The sequence below is a fragment of the Callospermophilus lateralis genome, unplaced genomic scaffold (assembly GCF_048772815.1).
Source record: "Callospermophilus lateralis isolate mCalLat2 unplaced genomic scaffold, mCalLat2.hap1 Scaffold_129, whole genome shotgun sequence".
Taxonomy (NCBI): domain Eukaryota; kingdom Metazoa; phylum Chordata; class Mammalia; order Rodentia; family Sciuridae; genus Callospermophilus; species Callospermophilus lateralis.
Window position 1 is genome coordinate 1149333 of NW_027512465.1, and position 26208 is coordinate 1175540.

General features: G+C 35.2%; 1 protein-coding gene and 1 non-coding gene across 2 annotated transcripts; one reads left to right on the top strand and one right to left on the bottom strand.

The window, feature by feature from the left end:
• Positions 1-257: 257 nt before the first annotated feature.
• Positions 258-24811, bottom strand: LOC143389962 (transport and Golgi organization protein 1 homolog). The gene is made up of 24 exons (XM_076842652.2): positions 24795-24811; positions 18782-18913; positions 16550-16571; positions 15551-15639; positions 15233-15310; positions 15036-15146; positions 13747-13818; positions 13462-13566; positions 12697-12819; positions 12490-12598; positions 11398-11453; positions 11219-11309; positions 10909-11047; positions 6131-6232; positions 5208-5268; positions 5058-5093; positions 4914-4981; positions 4702-4802; positions 4381-4518; positions 3543-3611; positions 3361-3437; positions 3164-3235; positions 1581-1743; positions 258-571 (listed from the first exon to the last, which is right to left on the bottom strand). The coding sequence occupies exons 1-24, from the start codon at positions 24795-24797 to the stop codon at positions 258-260; spliced, it is 2331 nt and encodes a 776-aa protein (XP_076698767.2). The 5' UTR covers positions 24798-24811.
• LOC143389973 (U6 spliceosomal RNA) lies at positions 21651-21757 on the top strand. Its single transcript, XR_013090195.1, has one exon. It is a non-coding gene; the product is annotated as a U6 spliceosomal RNA (small nuclear RNA).
• Positions 24812-26208: the final 1397 nt, after the last annotated feature.

Sequence of the window (26208 nt, forward strand, 5' to 3'; positions counted from 1 at the left end):
TTAGCAATTGTACATGCTACATTAACTAAAACAAAGGTATTCCTTATTGCATATTTTAAAGTTGGATGGATACTCTAGTTTAAGTGGGGAATATTTAGGGGGAAAATATTTTGGCTCCAAATGTATACTGCGCCAAGGCTGCTTCATTCTAAAAACATAAATCATTTAAAATAAACTTTTATATCTTGAAGCCAATAATCCTTCAACATAATGAATAGTTCATAGTCCACTTTCTGACTAAGTGTCAGAGGTTAATTTTATGGGCCCTGTTTTAAGGCCTGTGAACAGCCCTCACTACTCTGAGAATCGGGTGTAGGTGGAGCTTCATCTTTAAAGCCTGAAGACATTAAGTCTTTTGCAGCAGGTGGTGGCCCATAGTCTTGGAGACCATGAGTTGGGGGTGGTAATGGGGCACCAGGAATGAAGTACTCTCTTGGGCCAAATGAGTCTAAAGGTCTAAATGGTGCAGGCCCTGGAAAAAAATCACGAGGGTCAAAAGGCAAATCCCGTTGTCCAGGTGGAACACCTGGTGAATATTCTCTGAAACCTATTGGTGGACGCATAACAGGACCTGGAAAATAAAAAGGAAGTTATGTAAATACCCAGAAATTTCTGAACTTGGGTGATTTCAAGTATGTTAATATAGTCTTTAATTTCTCCCAAGCCTAGAACATCAACTGGTGAACATCCTGACTTGCCAGATGAGGCAAACTGAAATGGAACAAGTTTAGGTTATAGCCTGGCCAACCAGCCATGAAGCAACATATTAAGGATTTAAACATGGCTCTACCTAGCTCCAGGTTTATCTTTTTTCTTTCCCTACTATATAATTGCAGAATTAATTCTATCTCATAAGAGCTCCATTTATATTTGGAAGCACTATATTACCATGACAAGATGATAGATTATGAAATAAGGACTTTACTACATCAAAGAAATTTTGATAAAAGGAAATCCCACTATTAATTACTGTATCCATTAAAAATTCATGAAGTATTTCAGCATGGACTTTACACATGCCATCAGAATCAAGGTGCATGCCCTCCTGGAAAAGGCCTTCCACAGCCACCTAATTAAATCAGCAACATTTATTAGGTCACTGTTAAATCTTCCTCTTTAACACTTCCCTCTGACTTTTCTCAAGGTAAGGAGGGTTTGACTTTTCCTTTTCTATATTCAATAACCTACTGCTTATGCTTCCATTATGGGTGATTACAAACTTTATGTTATAGGATTTTCATATCTGTGACAAAATTTTAAGTTATGGCATGTGTCTCATCCACCTTTCCATCTATTGCAGTGCATATCAACATATTTTCAACAAATATCTGCAGAAGTAATATTTCTGGTTTTCTCTATATAGCCCCTTATCCTTGTCTATGAGATAGCTATTGCCTATCTCAGTATAAGATTATGTAGTGTCCCATATGTCCCAGAAAACTGGAGGAAAAGTTAAAATGTAGTCAGCTGTATCCTTTCATTGTTAAGACCTGAGATAGCAACCAACTGTTTTAGCAAGCAATAGAAATGAAAGATGAATGTGATTTATAAGTCAATCACTACTGTTCAGATCATCATACCAAATGGTGGAGGAATTGGCCGAGGCCCAAAAGGCCCACCGAGCTGAAATGGCGGTCCATACCAAAAGGGAGGTGGTGGAGGCCGTCCCATTGGGGGTCCCATAGGGGGGCCCATGAAGGGTACCCCTGAGAAAGGAGGGGGCCCTTTCATAGCCATATTAACCTGCAATTTAAGATTTGAAAGCAGTTAAAAGTTTTAAAATTCCTATGTATTAAGACAAAGTACCAACACCGATAAAAGCTAAAACCCAAAACAAGCACCTGTCCAGAGAACACCATCAGTGCAACAAAGCTCTACCCACCCCTCCTGTGTATTCCCACTGACAGCTTACAGAAGTTAGAAGGATTCCACAAGAGGGAGCACTTTGTTACTGATTATATCTGCACAGGAAAGGGAAAGGCAAGAGGACTGGCAGAGGTTATTAACAGAGGTGATTTCTGACCAGTATGTCATGCTGTATTCACTACAACCTATTTCAAAGGGAGTTCCCCCTCCCCATCACTTCCCTTTCATCACAATAGCTCATTACTTCCATATTAAGAATGAACAGAATAAAATGAAAAATACATTCTGTACTCATGTAATAATAGCTACTATTATTACAGCTAGCTATTCAGAGTATCTTCAGTAAGTCTTTCATATATTATTCAACCTCTGAGATCTTTAAGTAGACTGTCTTGTTTTAAATAAGAGGGAATAAAAGCAAATGGATTATCATTATTAAAGGCCACACTGCATATTAAAGGATCTCAATCCCAGGTTTGCCTCCAAGTCATGCTTTTCCCACCTCTACTCCTCTATAACAACGGGTCTTTGCTCTCTTTTAAATCTTCTACTACAAAGGGGTTTGGGGGTCTTATCTAAGCTGCCCTTAGATTGCTCCAGAGATGTATATTCCTGGAATATGTATACACTGGAACTTGAGAAGTATTTTCCAACACAATGCTATATACACAAATTAGGAAGACAAGGCTTTAATATTTACTTTCATTTACTGTACACCATTTGAGATATTGATTTATCATTTCCTATGAGTAGTGGGTTTGAAACTAAACAATTAAAAATTTATTTTATTATAGAGCTGCAGAAGACCTACCAGATATAATAGCAACACAGTTACAAGAGAATGCACTTATGTGAACAAATGAGACCATTGCTTGGGACTGGCTCAAGAGGTCATTTCAGATTATCATTGTTGCACTGAAACAGTATTTCACTTTCAGAAAATCTGATACCAATCTAATTCAAATCACTCAAAATAGGGTTTGCAAAAATGGAGGAATTCTTAAATAGCATTCTTCCAAACAAAAATAAAAATGATGAATTATATAATTTATAATGAATTTACTTTGCCTTAGAACATTCAACACAAAACACCATATAAAGTTAGAGTGATAACTTTTCACATTCTGTAGTTCATTATAGTTGTACACACTTAAGCCACATTTCCAAGTTAAGGAGAGAAGTAAGCTCAATATTGCATGCAGTTTAAAGCAAACAAGATCAGTGTCATGCTCTGAATATCCTTCCCAGAAATGCACAGAATAAAACCCAATTCAGTTCTCAACCTCTAAGTACTTACTCCAACTGGATGCTCAGTCAAAGAAGTAATGGTAGAAACTGAGGGGGTCTCAGGTTCTTGGGGAACAGTTTGCTTTTTGAAAAACAAATGGGATACTACAAATAGAACACAAAGAAGGATAAAGCAAAGAGCAAGTACTGTAGGAAAGCTACATGTTCCTGCACGACCACGTGATTCACAGTAACTACAGAACTTACCTTGCCCTTATCCGTCACCTTAGCTGGAGAAGAACTTCTGGAGCTGCTGTTCATGTGAGCTGGACCACATCCTGGGTCTGTTAGAGATCAAAAAATGGATTCAGACTTAGATTCTAACATGACAAGAATAAAAATCCTGCATCCACAATTACAGATTCTTTGAAATTACTTGGTCTCTTTACCAGAGGCAAGGGGTTTCCCAGATGCCTCAGAAGACCATTGAGTACGAGGTAAAGGTCCATCCATTGACCATTGGGAAAGAAAGATCAGAGCCCTTGTACGTATTTTTCAGAAGAAATAAACCACTGGTGGACAGGTCAGGGTTCAACAATAACTAGAAAGCAACATTAAAAATGGGTTGCCCAGGGGTTGGGGTCATAGCTCAGTTGTAGAGTGTTTGCCTAGCATGTGTGAGGCACTGGGTTTGATTCTCAGCACCACACCATCTACAATTAAAAATATTTTTAAAAAAATGGGTTGCCCAATACGTAAATCACAATTTATGAAGAGACTTAAGTAAAATAAAGAACTGCCTTGGGTTGTTAGAACAGCAAATTAAAACGTACTGGTCCTAAACTTTAAGCTATAGACTTGAAGTATGTGTAGGTTGGCTTTTCTTTAGTCTGTATAACCTGACTTCCAATCTTACCAAGACTACAGTCCTATTTAGAATTGGAAATAAGACTCAGTATTTCATATTGGAAATATGTATGCTACATAAAGTTTAAGGCTACTTTTATAATATTTGGGAAAGGAACACCATAGAGATTTAATTTAAAGATAAAGGTTTACACTTCACAGTGTAAAATTTAAAAGAAAAAAACAATACAGGGACCTCCAGGAAAAAAAAAATGTTTTCTATTCTAGAACAGATTTTACAGAAAACATTCACTAAGATAAAGAAATTATCTTCTATATATTGTACAGGCCCAAATTCTATGTTTTCATTAGAATATTCAAAAGGGAAAAAAAAACAAAACCTTGAAGCAGTTTACTATAAAGAAACATGTGAATGCTCACCAAATCCATTTCTAGGCATATCTCTTTGATTAAGAGTAGCAGAAGGAGGTCTCCCAGCTGGCTCTGCTGTCAGTGGAGGGGAACATTCTCCACCACTCACAGGGGATGGACCAAAAGAGCCATTATGGCTCAGTGGACCTAAAGACAACAATGCCGTGTTACTACTTTCAGGCAGCCTTCTCCCTGACACCAACCCCCACACCTCCCGCTTTAGCAAATCATTCAGATTATTTCATAACCATTACACACAGAAATAAAAAGTAATTTACATACATTCTGCACCAAGAAATAAAATAGCTCCTTTTACAAAGTGCCCCCTACCTCTCTGAGGAGGATTTTGTAAATTTGGTCTCCCCGGCATTGGTTTTACAATCACAGGTTCGTCTTGCCGCATTGCCATCTTTTGGGTCATTTCCAGTAGTCTTGAATATTGAGAAAGAATGGGCTAAATTATGAAACAGCAATCATAGATAATATCTAGCATAACCTTAAAACACTATAAAACATACAGTAAGATACCAAAAATCACATACTTCTGTCTCAAATTAGCAGCTTCCCTTTTCTCTTCAGCTATAGCTCTTTCTGCAGAACGAGCTTTGAGCTATTAAAGAGAAAATATTCAAATTCAGTTGCGGTAGGCTATGCAAAAAATAAAGAAAAGGGGGAAAAAATCTTACCCAATTATCATGAGCTTTCTTCTCATGCATAGCAATCTGAAAAAGACAACACATTAAAAAAATGTTTTTAGGGACTCATTATAATAGCCTATAATTGTCTGTATTAGATATCAAAAAATTCTGCAACTACAGGACAGCATTAATTACTACCTGGTTTTTAAATGAGCGCTCAGTTTTCTGTAATTCTTCTTCCATCTCTTCAATTCTCCGCCTAAGAATTACAACAATTGAATAAAATTTGAAACATTCTGACCATTTTCCCTTTATTCCATCAGCTATACTTTTAAAGACTTTTATCATACATAAAAAAACATTTCTATAGTTATATGAATCCAGTGATCAAAACTAATACTACAGGCCAGGTGCAATGCCACATGCCAGTAATCCCAATGATTGGGAAGCTGAGGCAGGAGGATCACAAGTTCGAGGTAAGTCTCAGCAATTAAGTGGGAACCTATGCAACTGAGACCCTGTCTCAAAGTAAAAAAAAAAAAAGGTCTAAGGATGCAGCTTAGTAGTAAAGCACCAAAAATAAATAAATAAATAAATAAATAAAATAAAAACCTAATACTAATAACTCCTTTATCATTTAATTGCTAGAGATTCTGAATTGATAAATTATAATTTCCTTAACTGTTCATCAGTGTGTTCTCAAGTAATTCTGCTAGAAATATCTTCCTCCTTAAAACTTTTTTTCTTTTTTTTCAAATTATATCCATAGAAGATTTCCAAGGTCTATCAAATGCCACACTTTTGTGGGTCTTGATATAACACACAGCAAACTGATTTCTTAAAGAATTACTACGACATACAAAACCCCCAGAACTGTTTGCATTGACCAAGTTCCCTATGGTCTTGCCCATTGGGTACAAGTAAATTTTTGTTAACATTTTTCATTTGTTAAGTTGAAATTTATTTTTTCTCCTGTGTGAATTGAATGTGTTCATATCCTCTTGTTATTTATACTTCCATGCTATTTTCTTCTATCTACATAATGTAAAAAAAAAAGATTAAAAAGAAAGCTAACACTAATTCATTAGACATTGACACCCTCCTTTAGAAACTGAACTCACTTGTAATTTTTAACTTCCTGTACAGCGGAAACCGCCTTTTCATCTGCAGCTGACAGCTGCTGCTCTTTTTCTAGTCTCTCACATTCTTCTTGACTCAGTTTCCTAAAATAAAGCCAGGTATCAAATCAAAAGTTTCTCTTTGTGAATATCACTTCCCCCAATTCTATAAAATGCTTAGGCACATAAAATAGGAATTCAAACCTGCAACTTCATAAATCAAACTCTGGCAAATCACTTACATTTTCTAACTTCTCCTCTTAATTCTCTACTTAACAGTAAATAAAATAAATGTGAAAACAACATGTGCCCCAAGGGCAAGTCTCCTGTGTGTAAGATAATAAAAACTCACTTTACTTCAATGTGGAAGATCAGGACTGATCAACCTAACATAATTAAACATATTAGGATAAAGCAGGGGATAATTCTTTTCTCATTTCTGCCATGGGTAGGACACTAAGTATATCTTTGTCATGGAGGAACTCTTTTCTCAATCCAAGACTGGTACCATAATAAAGATATAGTCAGTCAAAGAAAAAATCTTCTAGAATATGTCTTTTAGCTATGCAATTAACCACAGAACATTTTTCACACTTTAGATATCTATTTCAAAAGAATTGTAAATTAAGCAAAAAGACAAATCTGAGTTTTGATAATGTCTATCAACCAGAAAAAGAAGCCAAACTGACCCACTATCAGAGTATTATCTACTGACAAGTTTTAACTCTGATCATGAAACTCAAGATGTTCATCTACTGACACAAAGTAGCCACATTTAATGATGTAAAAAATACTATTTTCTGCTATCCTTATACTACTTTAGCCATAGTTCCAATTCAAAAGATAATTAACTTGAAACTTAATTTTCCATAAATCAGAAGAACTACAGTAAAAATGGATTACTGTAAAAAAAAGGGGGATTATATATTCTTATATAGCTTCTCATTTAATTCTTCAGCAAGTATTTTATGAGTGGCTATAATATACTAGTTACCTTGTAAGATGCTAAAGAATAAAAGAGCTCACTGTTTCAGGTATAAATGATGCCTAAAGGAATATAATAATTTTCCCCACTGGCTAAAGAAGGAATATGGAGAAAACTGAATCTTAAAGGACAGAGAGAATTTTGTTTCCAATTATCAAAGAGTTAGTCTGAGAGCACTAAGAACAATCAAAACATCTTTATAAGAATATAAAATTGTGTTTGAAGGGATCCAAGCTAAAAAGTCAGTGAAGATATATGTATGTGGCCAAGATCCATTAGAAAAAGGAATCTCAGAATTACAAGTAAGGCTGGCACTTTAAGGTACTTTTCTCCTATTAAAGATAACACAAAGATATGAGTCTGAACCAAGCCTTCATTAAATTCCTGGGCTTAGAGGAAAAAAGAGGCTACCAATAAAGGGACCCTAAATAAAAGCCCTAGTCTTTGAGTTTAGATTAGAAAGTACTGCACACTTAAGTGATGAACAGGCAAAAAATCCAAAAGGAACAATACTGAAACATTGAAAAGACAAGTCATTTTTGAATTATCTTAATTGCTGACTAAGTTTAAAGTGACAATCTTACTCAAGTAACCTCAACACTTTTCTATAAGAAGATAACTTCATCTTAGTCCTCAAATTTTATCTATAATTATCACAACAATGTTGGCCAATCAAAACTGACCAGGCACTCCATAAGACAAAATTCTGTGAGAAAAAATCCCACAGAAAAGGAAACCAGTTAATGGGGTTATCCGCACATGTTTTAAAATCACTGTGCTTTATATAGTCAAAAAAGTAAAGTCAAGATTATGAATTTCAGGGCTGGGAATATAGTTTAGTTGGTAGAGTGCTGCCTTGCATGCACAAGGCTCTGGGTTCAAACCCTAGCACCACAAAAGAGGAAAAAAAAGATTATGAATTTTGTCAAAGGATTAGAAACTATAAAACCAAGAAATAGTTGGGTGTGGTGACCTACATACAGTCGAAGATACTCAGGAGGCAGAGGCAGAATTATGAGATTAAAGATAGCTTGGAAAGCAGTAAGACCCTAGTCCCTTATGAGAAAGAGCAAGGAGTCTGGGGAGGTAGCTCAATAGTAGAGCACATGGCTCAAGGTCCTGGGTTTGAGCTGTAGTACTGAAACAGGACTGGGGTTGTGGCTCAGTGGTGAAGCAGGGGCCCCACATGTGTGGGGTACTGGGATCAGTCCTCAACACCACATAAAATAAATAAAATATTGTGTCGGGCTGGGGATGTGGCTCAAGCGGTAGCGTTCTCGCCTGGCATGCGTGCGGCCTGGGTTCAATCCTCAGCATCCCATGCAAACAAAGATGTTGTGTCTGCCAAAAACTAAAAAATTAAGATTAAAATTCTGTTTCTCTCTCTTAAAAAAATCCTATAAAAAATAAAATATTGTGTCCATCTACAACTAAAATAATATTTTAAACCCTGAATTTTTTAAAATCCTAAACTCAATGAATGATTTTAGCAGCAGATTTGGGAAGTAAAATAAATCCTAGCACTTTTAAGACAGGTCAGAAGAAAATATCCAGAAGAAGTAAATCCAGAATGTAGGAGGCAGGGGAAATCAAATTCTAATATGCATTATTATAATCAGAAGAGAGAATGAGGTAAAATCAACATTTAGAAAAAGACTCAAAAATTCAAGAAGTGTTTAATGGTCCCAAGCAACATAACTGCAAGAGGAAAAGTGGGTGGGGTGGGGAAAACTACACCTAGGCACTTCCCAATACAACTGTTAAAAAAACAGAGAAAGGACTACAGAAACTAGGGGAGGGATAAGACCAAACAACAATGATAATGGACTCCTTAAAGAAAAAATTTAAAACAGATGGTAATTAATTGGATATTTTTAAATTGCTAAAACTAAGTAACAGTCAAAATTCAGTAGCCAAAAGAAAGATCCTTTAAAAATGGAAACTGGTTTTAACTCTAATCATGAAGTTCATGTCAACATGAACGGATTATAAAGGTAGCAATATTTATTGGATAAAATACTATTCTCTGTTTATCCTTGTACTACCTTTGATACACTAATCAAATCTATCATTAAAGGACAATGTTCAAATAGAATAAAAATAATTTCAAATAAGAAACCAACAGTGTAGAATGCAGAACTACAGAAACTTTAAATATGTGTATAAATTGAATGAATGTCTTGTGGAGTTCACAGTATATGAAGTACTAACATATAATGCCACAACAGTTATCTGATTCAGGAGCTACTTAAAGCCCATAAAAAAAATAATAAACCTATTAATCTATGTCAGGTTTTTATTAAATCCAGAATATATACCATGGCCTTTAAATTATGAGAAGATGAATAAAATTATAATTATATAATTATAATTCCATTATAATTTATGATTACATCAAGCTTATACAGGGGATGAGGAAAATAATTAAAAATATTTAAACTATTAAAAAGATACAAGGAAGAAAAAAAGAACAGGTCATCAAATAGAAAGCAAATTCTTCATAAACCACAGGCACATATTGACATGGACAGACTTATATTTAGAAAGTCCACTCAAGCGGCTATAGAGAAAACTACTAAGAATTTGAAATAAGTTATATACAAATATAAAAAATGGAGAATAAAGACAGATGATCTAGGTTAGAAACAGAAAAGATGACAGAGGCATGAACTAACATAGTACCAGGGGATGAGTAAAAAGAGTACAAACCACAGATGATGACTGAATGAATTTTGGAGGAGTTGAGAAAAATAGTGCTACAATTTAATTGTATTACAAAGAAAATTAATTGCCATTTAGGTCATTCAGATTACTAGTAGGGAAAGAGAAAACAAGTGTTCTTTTAAAAAAAAGTGATAAAATGAGAAATGTTTCTTTGAAACAGGCCAGGAATTTAGAACTGGCCTGAACAAAAATTTGAGATTCTAAAAAGGTCACTTGGAGATCACAGAATTTTAGAAAAGTTAATGGAAAGGTTTCAATATTTAATGCATTAATTAGGCAACAGAAGTCAAAATACCTAAAAATAGTTAGTTCTGTAAGAAGGTCTGTCTTTGCTTTACAATATATATGCCGAAGAGTAAAATCAGGTGCAAACAAATAAAATCTGACACAACCTATTTTTAGAGAATTCAAGTATTTTTGTGGATTAAAAACTTCAAATGAACTTTCAAAATATAACTAGCTCCACACTAAGAAGATTAATATATAAATATATACTACAAACAAGTACTTCTGTAATCATAACTCCTAAGGTCCTTGTCACAGTTCAATTTTGTGTGAACATCTGAGATATTCAAGTCCAAAACTTGTACCATCAATAAGTAAATATTATTCCTTTTTGAAGTTTTTATTCTACTAAAACATGTCATTCCAAATCACTCAGTATTTTTAAAGGTCCAGAGTTAGAGATACAAGTTCTAAACATTAGAATTACATAACTGATCACAATGAAAGGTAATTAAAATAAATAGGGGGATCATAGAAAGGGTCCAGAACTTTGAGAGGTATTTCCACATCAGTGACTCTTAATACCTTTTTACCACTTCCTGCCTTCATATGAATTTGACAATTGATTATGATGTCCTCACAGCTTTAGTTTATGGTTCCAACTACCTCAGGACTCTTAAGACTGACGATGGAAAGAAAAATGCAACTTATAGGAAACAAAACACAAAGGAAAAAAGACAAATCTCTACTTATTAAAACTAGAAGAAATTGTAAATAATCTTAAGAAAAGATAAAATTATCAATTAGTTCACACAGTGATAACAATAACAAACAATGAAAATCTTACTTTTGTAGTGCCATCTCATTTTTCTTGTAGAGTTCATTTAAAATCTCCACTTTCTGCCTTAGAGTTTTGCATTCCTCTTCCAGTCCAACTTTAGAAGACTGTAGTGAATTGCAGTCACCTTCTAATTTCTTTATTTGGTCTGTAAAGGATAAAAGAGCTTATCTCTATATGTGTACAAGGACTTAAGAACTTGTTTGAGGGAGTAGTGCAAAGAAAAGTAAGAAGCATGAAAGCAAGAAGCCATTCTTTATCTTTCCAATAAAATTTTAAGTCTTTCCAACATGGCAATTTCTTCTCAAGAAGAACCCACCTTCTAGATTATATTTTGTGGACATTGAGGCTCTTAGCTTAAGTTGTAAAAGTTTTAGATCCTCTTCAACTACTGATATTGTAGTTTGTGTCTAAAAATTGCAGAAAAGAGAGGTATTCTTAAAAGTGAGGCACAGGAAGAATTCACAGGCACTATGGGACTCTTACAAAGAACTATACCCGAGAGACATCCATCATCTGCTTAATTTGATCTTTGATCTTCTCATTCCGATCACCTAAAAAACAAAAGACTTTAGCTTTTCCTTTCCTTACTTTTAACTCTATATTCTCCTAACTTCCCCAAACTAAATAATGATTGTGTTCAAACACCAGAAGAAAAAAAAATCAATTAAATAACTAAACTGATTAGACTAATGACTTTTAAGAGAATTGCAAGCTTAGATTTAAAAAAAAAAAGAGAGAGAGGTGAATTTCAGGCTGGGGTTGTGGCTGAGTGGTAGAGTGCTCACCTAGCATGTGTGAGGCACTGAGTTTGATCCTCAGCATAAAAATAAATAAAAGTACTGTGTCTGCTTAAAAACAAAACAAAAAAAGGTAAATTTCTAGTTTGCACAACTAAAATGTTATCTATGCTATTCTTGTAAGATAAAAGCTTTTCTTCTCTCTCAGATCTATCTTCACCTGGGCAAGTAAGTGTCTTATTTAGAAAGATTCAAACCTCTATTTTCTCCCTGAATCTACTACCAGGTGTGGTTTGAAATACTTGCTATGTAAGCAATATCCAACTTGGGAGAAAACATCTGGAAATGTTTTCCTCATCAGTAAACACTGTTACACTCCCTCTCTCTAGCTTTCTGATAGTCTCTAGCCTCTGTTCTCACAGCCTTAGTTTATGGTTCCAACTACCTCCGGACTCTTAAGACTAACTGTGGACCTTAAAACCACAGAGCCATAGAGATGATGAGTATCAAAATCAACTATCATCTGCATAAGTTAAGAAATAAATTTCTCTTACTGTACAATGTTCAATACTCTAAGTATTGTATAGGATGTGACTATTGTAACTGCAGTGTACTTACTAGTTTTCAATGGGATAGAAAAAGTCAGTGTTCTTCACATGCCTATTGCTACATTATACCTCAGCAACCCACCTCTGCCAATGCAACAGACATATCTATAGATCCAGTGAAATGTGTCTACAACCCTGAAGCTTAAGAAGAAAATCAGCTAGCTGAAAAGTGGCATCTGTATAAATACTTTTAAAGACAGGAAAGCAAAAAAAGGATTCAACCTCCCTGAGACTGATCTTACCTGCTACCTCTCCGTTGGTTAATTCATCTGACTCATCTTCTCTATTTTGATCCTCAGATTCAGATTCACATTGTAACCGATTCAACTGTGTGATATAATTAGTCAAAGCCTAGAAAAGAAGCAAAAGGTTGGAAGATTCTCGATGTTAATTCAGAAGATTTCAGGAGAATTCATGAGATGAAACATGTATTTGGAGTATAAACTTACAGTAATAGTATCATCTTTGTGATTAAGATCTACAAGTAAATCTTTCTGGGTCTTCTCAAATGATTTGATGTGTTCACTGAGCTCAGCATGTGATGTACTCCAGTCTTTGACTTCCTGCTGCAACTGAAAAGTCAAAACACATGAATTCCAGTGGGTTAGGGAGGGGTTTCTGCACTGGATACATCAGGACTACAAGACTTAGACAAAGAAATAGAGAACCATACTCCTCGGTGGCCTGCCTCAATCGAGGGGGTTGAGACCTTGGTTAAGGAAGAGGGCAGAGTGGCCCCAACTCTCACAGCTGCAGTAAGAACATCAGAGCTCCTAGGAAGTTGACCCTGTTTATTGCATTCCCCAGAAAATTGCTGCCAATTCAAATAATTTACCTCCAGCAGGAATGGCTGGGCACATATGACTGTCTCCTAAATTTAGACTCCTTATCATGTAACCTTCCCTTGGCCGGTGAATCAGTAACTACTCAAAAGAGGATCATAAAATACTTAATTTTCTGTTTTAAAAAGTTTTTTTGAGGCTATGCAAGTTAATAACTGATTGACATTTGATAAGAAAAGCAATTATCCAAAAATCCAAAACAGATGGAGAACATATACATGCACTCAATTTAGGGAGCATGTTTAAACTCTGCATATATAGAAAAGGTCCTACATGAATATTCCTTACCTCAGAAACAGATCCAAGAAAGATACAAGATAATGATATTCACTTCTCTAGTTTACATTATGTATGACATCAAATTTTCTTTACCTGCTCTTTCGTCTTCGTAAGCATGGTATTTTCCTTCTGAAGCTGACAGCATTCCAACTTCATCTTCTCTTCACGAAGCTTAGCTTCATTAAGGACAATTTGAAGCTAATGCAAAACACTACAGTTAGTGAATTAATTCCAAAGAAAAAACAAAGTTATACTTTCCCAAACCAGACATCATATAGTTCTCATTTTTTGCACATTTTAGCACACTTCAAATTTTTGGTCCGCAACAAAACTAAGATGTAGTATTAATATCCCGTTAGCAAGAGTTGGCAGCTTTACCTCTGAAAGTTCAGAAGTATTCACTGAAATGACATCTTCAAGCTTCTCTATAGATTTCTTATTTTCCATTATCTGCCAGGTGAAAACAGAACACAAAATATGCATTAGGATTTTCAGTAGAAATACTGATATGTGTGTGTGTGTGTATGTGTGTGTGTGTGTACACACATATATATACTAAAAAATATAAACACAATAAAATATTTGTCAAGCCATCCCATTACATTTCAGGTAAATGCAGGGGATCCAGCTTTGGACTAAGCAAAAAATCAAGAACTGAAAGAGATGAGGGAAAATGAAGTCATAAATATTTCATGGCATCCACAACCTTACTGTTTATGAGAAAACCAGACAAAAAGGTCAAAGTATAGAAAATCATAATGCAATAATAAAATGTTTTAAAGCATAGAAAAGTAATTAATTACTGTTTCAAATAAACCAGTTCAAATTAGTAATTTTTTTTCTAGTGATAGAGAAAAAAATTTCCCAAGATCATTTTTAAAATTTTCTTATTTGAAGTAAAAAATGATAAAATTTAAGGGAGAATAGACTAATCTCACATACAGAAGAATTCCCAAAAATTTATAAAGATATACGCTCCTTAAGGAAGTGGACATAACTCTGCAATCTTTGTTTGCAATGCCTGGGATTGAATCCTGGGTCTCATGCATGCTAGGCAAGTGCTCTACCATGAGCTGCATTCTGAGCTCGTAACTCTTCATACTTTAACTGTGGGCTGTGCATGGTAACTTCCAAAGAATATAATATGAAAAGGATTGGAAAGAATTTTTACAGTGGAGAAATCTGATAAATACTACCTCAGCTAGGTGATCAAGCTTACTTGGGGGTAGGATATTTCAGAACACACTCTCTACTATCTTTTGCAACTTTTATGTAATTACAGAAACTTATAGAAATTGAAAATGAAATATGTAAGTAAAATTTTTTTAAGTACAGAAAATTGATTAATTCATTACTCTTTCAAGTAAACAGTAAACAAATACTGTTCAAATGGACAATAGTTTTTAAGTTGATCTGCATGTTTCCAAGGGCAGAGCAAAGCAATATGAAAATTATCCAAGGTTGAGAATAAAAATATTTCCTAGGCCCATAAAAATAATTTGTTGTATCAGTACTTAAAAGTTCCACAAAATGGGCACAGAAGTGGGTTCAACTTCCTTGACTCCTAATCTTACTTTAGTTAACAGCTGGACTAAGTTCAACTTAACTAATTTTACAAAATATTTCAAAAGCCAAATTACAGCAACACTTAGCAGCAAAACTCTTACCCAGTCGTGATTCTTAGCTTTCTGTTCTCTTTCAGATTCTAACATAACATGAAGACTTTTAGCTCTCTCATCCAGAAATTCTTTAGCTTTTTCAAGAAGCTTTATTTTATGCTGGGAAAAAACGTGTCAAGATTACTCACTCATTACATTTACTTTTGAGTTTAGAATGTAATTCCCCCCAAAGAAGGGATTTTTACCTTATATTTAGTTGCTTCATCAGAAAGAATCATATTTTGTTTCATGGTTTCTTGGACCTGTTTCTTTGATTCCTTCATCTATGTAAATAAAGCATTCAGAATTAAGATACACAAATTATAGTGCTACTATACAAGTTACTTCCAGACAAGTGACCCTTTCCAGAAGAAAGCAGTACATAATACATATGACTGCTTAGAATTTGGGTGATTTGTAGGAAATAATGAAACAAAAATTTTAAAATACGATTTTTAATTTAAAACAGGTAGAAATGATTCAAGCTAGAACCAAGGGAGAAAGAAACAAAAAAATAATTATACCTTCTCTTCATACTTTGAAAATTTGTGTATCAGTTCTTCATTTTCTTTCATGAAATTGATTATCTTTTGGGAAATTTGCTGTTCAGTGACTAAAAGGGGGAAATACACAAGATTATTACAATCACTAAATGAAATTCAATTACTCAATCTACTAAAAGCAAAGACATGTTTTATGGTACTATGAGGAAATACTTCTTAGCATAACTATTATGCTTATAAAAAGCAATCTATGCTTATTAGCAATAAGAGTATAAAATTATTAAAATTTAAGAAAAATATAAGAACAATGATATTTTGCTGGGCGCGGTGGTGCACACCTGCAATCCCAGTGGCTCAGGAGGCTGAGCTAGAAGAATCCCAAGTTCAAAGCCAGCCTCAGCAAGAGCGAGACACTAAGCTACTAAGTGAGACTTGGTCTCTAAATATAGGGGGTTGGGGATGTGGCTCAGTAGAGTGCCCCAGAGTTCAATCCCAGGTACCCCTCCCATCCAAAATGATATTTCAATTTAAGCTTATTTCACAGATGGGAAATACAGTAAAGTGTTGTAGCTTGATATTCCTCCCTTCTCAAAACACTTTCTTTTCAGAAAATGGAATCATTTAATTCTTTGCAAAGAAAAACAGAAATGAAAGCATACTGATTCACATTACCATTCTTTAAATTATCTACTCGATTACTTAATGCATGATTAAATCATTAGCATAGAAATACTCTTCAAATGTAATACATCTGCATTACATCAATATTCAAAGTTAATCTGCTCCAAATTAAAACTTATCATCTCCCTATCCACAATTTGTTCCTCCTCTTTATCTCCTATCTCAGAGTTGGAACCATCATCATCTACTCTATTATCCATGCTAGCAACCTAGGAATAGTAAAATTTTCAGGAGGTAAAAAAGTAATAGACATTAAAAGTCACTGTATCTACTTCTAACATACATAAAACACACATCAAACACCAATACAATACAAGTTTAAGAAACCTAAAAATTTACCTTGATATACTCTATCTTTTACCTAGAAGAGAGAAAAAAGATTAAATTTGATGTCAAACATCTGCTCAATAGAAACAGCATTCCTAAAACAACAGTCAGAATCATAACCAAGTGAGAATTTAATAACATTCTGGTTCAGGATAATAAATTTATAGGATTAAAAATAAGTAAAGGTTAACAAGCATTTTAAATTTAATTGGTAGTGATATTTCATAAATAGGCTCTGACATGAAAACACTAAGATATGTACCTTATTTCACAGTAAAGATGTGTGTGTATGTGTGTGTGTGTGTGTGTACTCAAAATCATTTACTTGAGAATTCTAAATAACCAGGATAAAGTCTAGAAACAATGACTATTCAAAAGGAATCTGAGGAAACAATATTAAAGGCATAATCTTTGTACTAAGATATGCCACTTTCACTCACCAGAAAACATATTAGAACTCCAATTTAAATTTGGCTATTGGCTGAATTTAGAAACTAAGAGGCTACATCATCTTATTTCTACAAACCACTAAATATATAGCAAGAAATCTGAAAGGGAAGACTGCTACAAGAAAATGCACAAGCAACAAGAGAAATGACAATTAACATATTCTGGAAAGGACAAAAACAATCATTTCCTAAAGACAGCAATAAACTGCCTGATAATAAAACCTAAGCAGAAATTTTTAAAAAACATCACTAAATTTCTTTGTAACTTAGCATATACTTGTCCTTTCAAATGTTATAAATGGTGATGGGATACTCAGATGTGTCCATGGATCATCCATGGGATCTTCGTAATAGGAAATTGCATTCAGAAAACTCCAACACAGAAAGAAATGGCATTTCTTTAATGTCATAGCCTTTTACTCAAAATGACAACAGAGGAAAATGGGAAGTAGCATAAAAGCAGTCATCTAAGGAAGAGACTAAAGCTCCAAAGTCAAATGCTGAAACTGAGAAGCAACAACTAGGAACCAGATCCCACATAACCTAGTGAAAAGAGAAACAGGTCCCGGGGTTCTTGAAATGAAAGAAACAAGAGAGAAATATAAAGTGTTTTCATGTTTTTTCCTTCTCTTTATCCTTCTATTTCTTTTTTCCTTTTAGCTGAGAAAAAGTTCAATGAGATTGAACTGTGAAAATTCCTCACAGGAATCCAGGAAAATGATTCTTCTATTTAAGAAGGGAATACTTTTTAAGAGATTTTACACTCAATTGTACAAGGAGAGGAAACTTATCTTAACAATGATATGTCTGATATAATTAAGAAATCAGAAAAAGAATACTCAGATTTGAAAAGATTTGTATCCAATGCTTTTGGCCTCTTTAACTGTTAGGCTTTTCATATGCAAAGCCCATTTACCTAAAATAATTTTCTTCCAATTATGTTAAATAACTATGAAACAGAATGACCTACAGTACAAACATAAGTATGTATAAGCTTATATATATATACGCTTATACATATGTGTACACACATACACAGAGATAGACTAATTCTGCTCAGAAAAAAAAGACTTAATGAACAAAACATTTAATGGATTTTTGGACAACACATAATCTATACTTACAAATAAAAAGGTATTTTCTGAACATATGATCAAATCATAAAATCTGGGAAAAATATATATAAAAGACTGGAAAAATTATCTCATCTCCTTTTTCTCATTTTACTGTATTTCTTTGTCGCATTTCCCCCTGTTTATATGTGTCTATATTAACATACAGTTCATCAACATTTAAATCTTAGTTTCTGCTTTTTTTTCCACTTCACATTTAATTGTGAGCATTTTCTGTACCTCAAAGCTTTGAAATAGATAAATCTGCCTACTATTCCATTAAGCAAACATACAATAACCCCTAAATGAATTATGTTGTGCTAAGTCTTCAATCTAATACACTGTTCCACTAAAAAACATTACCAAAATCTTCAAAGCATAGTTATTTCTTTAATATAGATTACTAGACATATATGCTACATAAAAGGATATTTATCTAACCTATCCCATCTTTTATCCCACTTTTAAGACTTCTGATACGTATGAAACTACTGGTCAGGATGGCTGTAAGAATTACCAGTTCTACCAGCTGCACCCACACTAAATTATTTTATAAGGTTAGTTTGACTTAAACCACTAATTTGTGTTTTAGCAACTGAAAAGGAAAAAAGGGGGGGGGCAGTGACTGTATAAAATAATCCTTGTGCTTATGTGCTAAGGTATAAGTAAGTTAATTTACTCACAACAAGAACAGTTCTCCAAAAGAAAATGACAAAGGATATCAATCCAAAGAAAACAGTGAAAACTACAGGCTCCCATGGTAGTCCATAAAAATCAGGCCCAGGTTGATACTCATCAGGCAATGTAGTAAACAGCTGAAACAGAAAAATTAGAAGAAATGGGAAACCTTAAATTTATAACAAAACAGTCACAAAGAATCATGGCAATTCTAAACCAACCTCCTCGTCAGAAATCCACCTCCTCAATATTTTCCAATAGTTTCTTCAAGAGAAAGGATACTGGCAGTCTCATATTTTTGTTCACTTGCAGTGTTTTCAAGTATAATGAATCTAAATACTTTTTAAAAAAATTATTTATGTATCTTTAGTTTCAGGTGGACACATTATTTTGTTTTTATATGGTGCTAAGGATCGAACCCCTAACCCTAACCCTAACCCTGACCATAACCCTAAATCTAACCCTAACCCTAACCCTAACCCTAACCCTGTGCCTCATGCATGCTAGGCAAGCGCTCTACCATTGAACCACAACCCCAGCCTGAATCTAAATACTTTAAATTGAGCATACATTTCCAGTTTGTAACAGGCCCTATTATCATCACATTGTCTAACACCTGGCTAGAATCCCTCTGGATCATTCTTTTCTCTTAGATAACCTGGTTTTTATAATTTAAAAAATTCCTTTAAGACAAAAACTTAAATATATGAAAGAACTAATTAATTTTATGGCAACAAATAAAAACAATGAAACAATAAAAAGATTTCAAGCCCCTTTGGGTATCATTTGATAAGCTAGAAGAATACCTTAATATTCTGAAAAGTGTTTAAATGAAGAAAAGGAAACAAATATTTATCTCCTGCCTTAACTATACAAACCAAATATCTGTGTAAAGAATAATTAATCATAGCCAGGTGCCGTGGCACACACTTGTAATCCCAGTAGCTAGGGAGGCTGAGGAGGGAGGATAGCAAGTTCAAAGTCAGCCTCAGCAAAAGAGAATTGCTAAGCAACTCAGTGAAACACCGTATATAAATAAAATACAAAATAGGGCTGGGGATATGGCTCACTAGCCAAGTGCCCCTGAGTTTAATCCCCAGTACCCCCCCAAAAAAAAGAATAATCAAATTTTTATTTGTGTAGGCATCCCAGCCTTTAAATGAAGAAAGAAAAATCCCAGCAACTCAGACCATTGCTATTTTGCAACCTATAATATATTAGCAAATCTCACCAACGTCACTGTTGACTAGTGGTCAACATCAAAGGAGAGGACATGCATATGTCAATGCAATATTTCCTATTAAGTTTTCATAAGAAACAGAATTGAACCTAAACCTGACTACCAATTTCCAAGAAATATAAAGCAACAGAGAGAGGCTGAGGTTGTTAGCTCAGCACTTGCCTAGAATGCATAAAGCCCGAGGTTCAATCCCCAGCACCACCAAAAAAAAAAAAAAAAGGCAATAGAGAAAACAGGTTAAATTGTTGTACCAGGGGGATTGTCATTTATTCACCAAAACTACAATATATCCTAGAAGTCCCACAAACATATTTTTTTCAATTATTGCAAAAAGTTACAACAAAAGGAGAAATCAATAGATAGTAACTTATATGAGACTTGTTCTCCCACTGAAAGCAACCAGAAAGTTGGAATATATATATTTTTGGTACCAGGGATTGAACTCAAGAGCACTTGATCACTGAGCCACATCCCCAGTCTCAGCCCCATTTTGTATTTTATTTAGAGACAGGGTCTCACTGAGTTACTTAGAACCTCACTTTTGCTAAGGCTGGCTTTGAACTCGTGATCCTCTCTCAGCCTCCCGAGCCACTAGGATATTAAGGCATGTGCCACCATGCCCAGTCAAAATATATTTTTAAAGAGCTATTTTTCAGATAGAAAGCCACAAGGTACATGCAACTGTCACCGCTAAGAGCAGGAGAACAAATAGGTGAGCATTCTACCTTGAGGCACCCTCTAGACCTCAGTTTGGGAAGGGGAACCCAAATGGGGCCTAACAGTCTCACTGAGGAGAAAGAGACCAGAGTTCCAGGAGATTAAGCAGCCAAAAACATGTAGAGAAAACTACCAGAAAGATGGGAGCCACAAAGAAAAAGAGTTCCAGAAATCTGCATGGAGGTGGTCTTCAGTTTGGAGCTACATTCTAAGCAGTACCTGCGAGGGCCAAGAACAACTATAAGCTAACCAATCCCACAGTTGGCACTGAGTTGGGAGAAGTCTGGATTCTAGCTAGCCAGAGAGAGTTGACATACAAAAACAGTATGGTCAACAAGCTCATGAAGAAGTATTTGATCCAGGCATGATGGCACATGTCTGTAATCCCAGCAACTCAGAAGGTTGAGGTAGGAGGATCCCAAGTTTGAGGCTGGCAACTTATCAAGAGCCTAAGCAAGTTAGTGAGACCCTATCTCAAAAAAAAAAAAAAAAGTTCACTCAATATCATTAATTATCAGGAAATAAACTCACAAAGACATACCCACTAGAATGGCCCAAGTGCTAGTGAAGATGAATCAAGTGGAAGTCTCCTAAATTGCTGGTGGAAGTATAAAATGATTGTGGTCATTTTTATCATGGCTTGACAGTATCTCATAAGATAAAAACATACATTAAACGTAGGAGGCAATTGCACTCCTAGATATGAGTCCACTTATAGGGGCATATATATGAAATAGTACTGTAGGAAAAATGAATCTATAGTTTAAAAAAAAGTTAACAGTGGTTGCCTGGAACAGGTGGTGAAGGAACTCACTGGGAAGGATCCCAAGGAAACCCCTTTTCTAGTGAAAAAACTGTTCTATATCTTGATTATGGTAGTTTTTACATGGGTATCTACATTTGTTAAAACTCAGAGTGTGATTGCTTTGGCAGCACATATACTAAAATTGGGACAATACAGAAAAAATTAGCATGGTCCCTGAGCAAGGATGACACCCACATTTGTGAAGCATTCCATAGTTTTGTGGAAACAACCCTTCAACAGATGAATGGATAAAGAAACTGTGGTACATATGCAAATGAAATGTTACTTATAGCATTAAAAGAGAAAAAAATTATGGCATCTGCGGGTGAATGGAAATATCAGGCTAAGGGAAGTAAGCCAATCCCCAAAACCAAAAGCTTATGTTCTCTCTGAAAGTGGATGCTGACCCATAATGGGGGTGAGGTGGGTGGCAAGGGGCATGGAAAGAATGGAGGAACTTTGATTGGGCAAAGGAGAGGTAGGACAGGCGAGAGGGCATAGGGATAGCAAAGATGGTGGAATGAGATGAACTTCATTACCCGAGGTACATGTAGGACTACTACACGTGTTGTGCACAACTAGGAAAAGTTTTGTTCCATTTATGTACAATGAATGGAAATGCATTCTGCTATCATGTATAACCAATTAGAATAAATTAAAAAAAAACTCACTGATATTGGCTATCAAGGAATTACTGTTAAGTTGGGTGATGGCCCGTGGATTCATTATACTATTCTCTATGCTTTTCTTTAAAGCTTTTCTAATTAAATTTATTTTTTAATTAGTACATAGAAATAAACATTATAATTATTGAAGTAGGTAACATGACATTTTGATGCATGTATACACTATGTAACGTTTAAATCAAGTTAAATATATCTAACTCCTCAAACATCATTTATGGTAAAACTTTCACAATCTTTTCTTCTAGTATTCTGAAATGTACAGTATGTTATGGTTACCTATAGTCCCCTACTATTCTCTCTGCTCTTATTTGAAACTTTCCATGATAAAAATACTAAAAATAATTTTTAATTTAAGATATAACTTCAAATATTTAAAGGATTTCTATGTAGAAAAGAATTCACTTTTATAGAGGAAATCATGTGGAGGAAAATTTGGAGTCAATACAAGGATGAACTAGACAACAGAAGAACATATAGCCTTGTAAGAGAGTGACTCATGCTAGGAAATACTGGTGTACAGGCCTCATAACTACTCGTCAGGGCCACAGTAAAGAAAATTACAGCAATGAGTGAGAAACTAGACTAACAGCCTTCCAAGGTTTCTTCTAACACTAAGATTCTACTAAGATTCCATTGATCAATGACTCTGATTGGTGCACATCTCCCAAACACATCAGAGCCTATTACTCTCCAGTCCTATCAGATATCATACTACTTGTTTAAGATTTTACATTGACTTGTTCATAATTTTTACATATATTATTTAAGTCCTTTTCTTAAGGCTTTCAAAAATCACAATCATGCCTTACACCTGTTAGACTCTTTTAGTCCTCGCACAATGTCCTGTACATACTGGGCCATCAAAATGCCTTTTTGAAGGCTCCTTTCAAATCAGTCTCGTAACATTGTGCCTCTTCTTTGCCACTCACGTCAATGTCTTACCTATCACCGCAAAATCACTGACCATACCTGCACCACATTCGTGTACCCCGACCTAGACCTAAAGGAGGGCTCTGTGCATACCTAAAAATATGAATAAAGAAATCCTTCCCATATCGTGAGGCTGTAAACTTTCCAAGTGATGTTGATTCATTCTGATAATCAAATTATGACTGTGGAAGACTGTTTTAATCACTGGAAATATCATTATTGTAACTGCCTGGCTTGTACATACTCCTTACCCAGGTGGCTGCCACCACCATGAACAAACATGGAGCCAACTGAAAAATGATTCATTTCTCCCCATCACATCTTTTCCACCCTGGTGGTCTTTCCTCCCCAGGTATTCATTGTCTTTATACCACCTCTGACTGCCTACATGAGAATTAGGGGGTGCGTGGGGGTAAAAACCTTACAAAATGCCAGACACCTCACCAGACACTTTACCTTGTCAAATCATTTAATTCTTATGATTGGAGTAAGCATTATCTACATTTTTCAGATGGGGAATCTGATATTCAAAAGTTTAGTTATTTGCCCAAACTTTTAAATGATAACCTTGGGATTTGAAACCAGATCTACCTGGCTTCAAAATCTATAGATTTTACAATGAAAACAACAACATCACTTTTCTTACACAAGTCTTGAAATAACACAACCTACAGGAAACAACTTCAGTTGAGAAGGATTAATGTCACAATGGCCCTAGGATCATCTTATCCTCCAATCTCTAAAAGCTTTCTCATTCCTATTTAAACTCTAAAAGTCCAATATCAACAAATACCATGACGGGGAGGTAAGTCTTAAAATGCTTAGATAAGCTTCTAGACAGATTAAATGTCTTGATTGGATCATGATTTTCTTTAGAAAGGTCAGCCTTAAGTGAATCTTTCTAAGAAACAGATCTAACCTAATTCCTTTCATTCTTAAAACTTTCTAAGGATCCCCACTATTAATGGTCTAATGCTACTTTGGCTCATGACTTCCTTTAAGATTTGCTGGCCTCTCCAAGAGACCATCCCCCTCCAACTTCACACTTTATACAACACCAACTATTCACCTTCTCCTGGCCTCCCCAAATATCCTTTTCTTCATGTTTCCATTTCTCTGAACACATTTCTTCTGACTGCCAGCTTCCCCCACCATCCTCCACCCCAGCCTGTCTCATCAACAACAAACCACATGTCACACTCCTGTTTGCCCTTTGCCTGTGCTTCAAACACATCTCAACTACTTTCTGACCTTATTGATCACCCTTCCAACCATAATAAATGCATTTATGGACAATAATGTTCTACCATCAAATAAATACCTCTCTTTCTGCCATTATCTTACTGTGTTTCAAGTGAATGCTATTATCTCCCTGCCAGAATGAAAGGTTCTGAGGGGAAGAACCAAGTTTTTACAGGTGTACAAATGTCCAGCCTTGGTAGACAGCAAATCTTCCTCATATGCTAAACTAAGTAGCCATTAAGCCACACCCCTATGGCTTTTGTTTTAGGAGCTATCTACTCAAAGGGTCAGGAGTCATTTTCATAAAGACATTTTAAGTTCTTCACTTCATGACCAGAAGCCACTTAAAAACTAATAAATAATCAACATTCTAATTGAAGAAACTATGTTAAACTTACCATCTTAGTGAAATAAAGCAAGAATGAATATAATAAGGAAAGCACGTTGTCCAAAAGGGTGGCATCTGCTGGCTCTTCCACCTTTGTCTCCTTTAGTTGGTTTTCTGTATCAGCATCATCAACAGGAGTACCTTCTGTTATAAGTAGCTCTAAAATTGAAAGGGGAAATGGCTATTTTATTTTATGCTATAGAATAAGAATTGTCTCTCTTCAGTTTCAATATTCATCGAGTGTTTCACTATATATGAGTCACAGTGCCTGGAATATGTGGCTCTCCTAAAGACAATTAACACAGAGAAGAAAACTTCAAAATCCTAATTAGAGCTGTCAGACCCTTCAATTATAAAATGAACAATCTCCAGTCTACTCTCCACTACTTCCATGGCCATACAACTGCAATCAGAACAATATTTACTAAAGGAAAATTTTTAAAACCAGAGATACATAGTCAGGGTCACATTCAACAAACATGGGTTTAGTGCTGGTGAAACTTTATGTTAAAAATTTTAGGAAAGCTGAAAGAGAGGGAGTCTTGGTTTGCAGATTTACAGGTGGAATGAGCCAAGGCTTAACACAGCATCTGGCATCTGGCAGAGATACTCAACAACTATTTATTGAGTGGACAGATGACAGCTATTTAAAAAGAACACAGTAATACCAAGAGAGACTAAAGAGAATTGGATTCAGACCTGCATTGAGGCTCTGTGAATGAGGTAGAATTCCAGTTAGACCTGAGAGCTTGTAGGGGTGGAATTTCAGTATGAGTTACATGAGCCTGGGGTACGTTTGATTAAACAGCTAGGAGTCCAACATGCAGTTATTAAGAAGTTGGACCAGTTGGGCTGGGGATGTGGCTCAAGCGCTAGTGTGCTCGTCTGGCCGTGCGGCCAGGGTTCGATCTTCAGCACCACATAGAAAAAAAAAAAGATGTTGTGTCCGCCGATAACTAAAAAATAAATTATTAAAACTAACTCTCTCTCTCTCCCTCTTTCTAAAAAAAAAAGGAAGTTGGACCAGTTGCCTCTAAGGTCTTTCTCAACCCTGAGATTCCATTCACTACTATTTTTTTAAGCTTTTGCCTACTTTTTAAATTTTTTTTTAGTTTTTGATGGACCTTTATTTTATTTATTTGTATGCAGTGCTGAGAATCAAACCCAGTGCCTCACATGTTAGACAAGCACTCTACCACTGAGCTACAACCCCAGGCCCTCCATTCACTATTGGTCTATGAATTTGACTGCTGGTGAAGTCTGCCCATTGGCTCAGCATCTCAGCACCTGAGACACACTAAATGACATTTGGGAAGATTTTACCTATAAAGGTGATTGACATCATTTTGTGGTGGAACCTAAAAGGCCAGGGAAATAATTCATGCTTAATTTTGTAAGCCAAGTTTTCCCTAATCTTGAAAGTT

Excerpts from the sequence above, each read along its gene's own strand:
- LOC143389962 (XM_076842652.2), bottom strand. Across the intron at positions 13,567-13,746 it reads ATACTTCTGAACTTTCAGAG|CTTCAAATTGTCCTTAATGA; the intron begins GTAAAGCTGCCA and ends GTTTTGCATTAG. Across the intron at positions 12,820-13,461 it reads TTACGAAGACGAAAGAGCAG|TTGCAGCAGGAAGTCAAAGA; the intron begins GTAAAGAAAATT and ends TTGACTTTTCAG.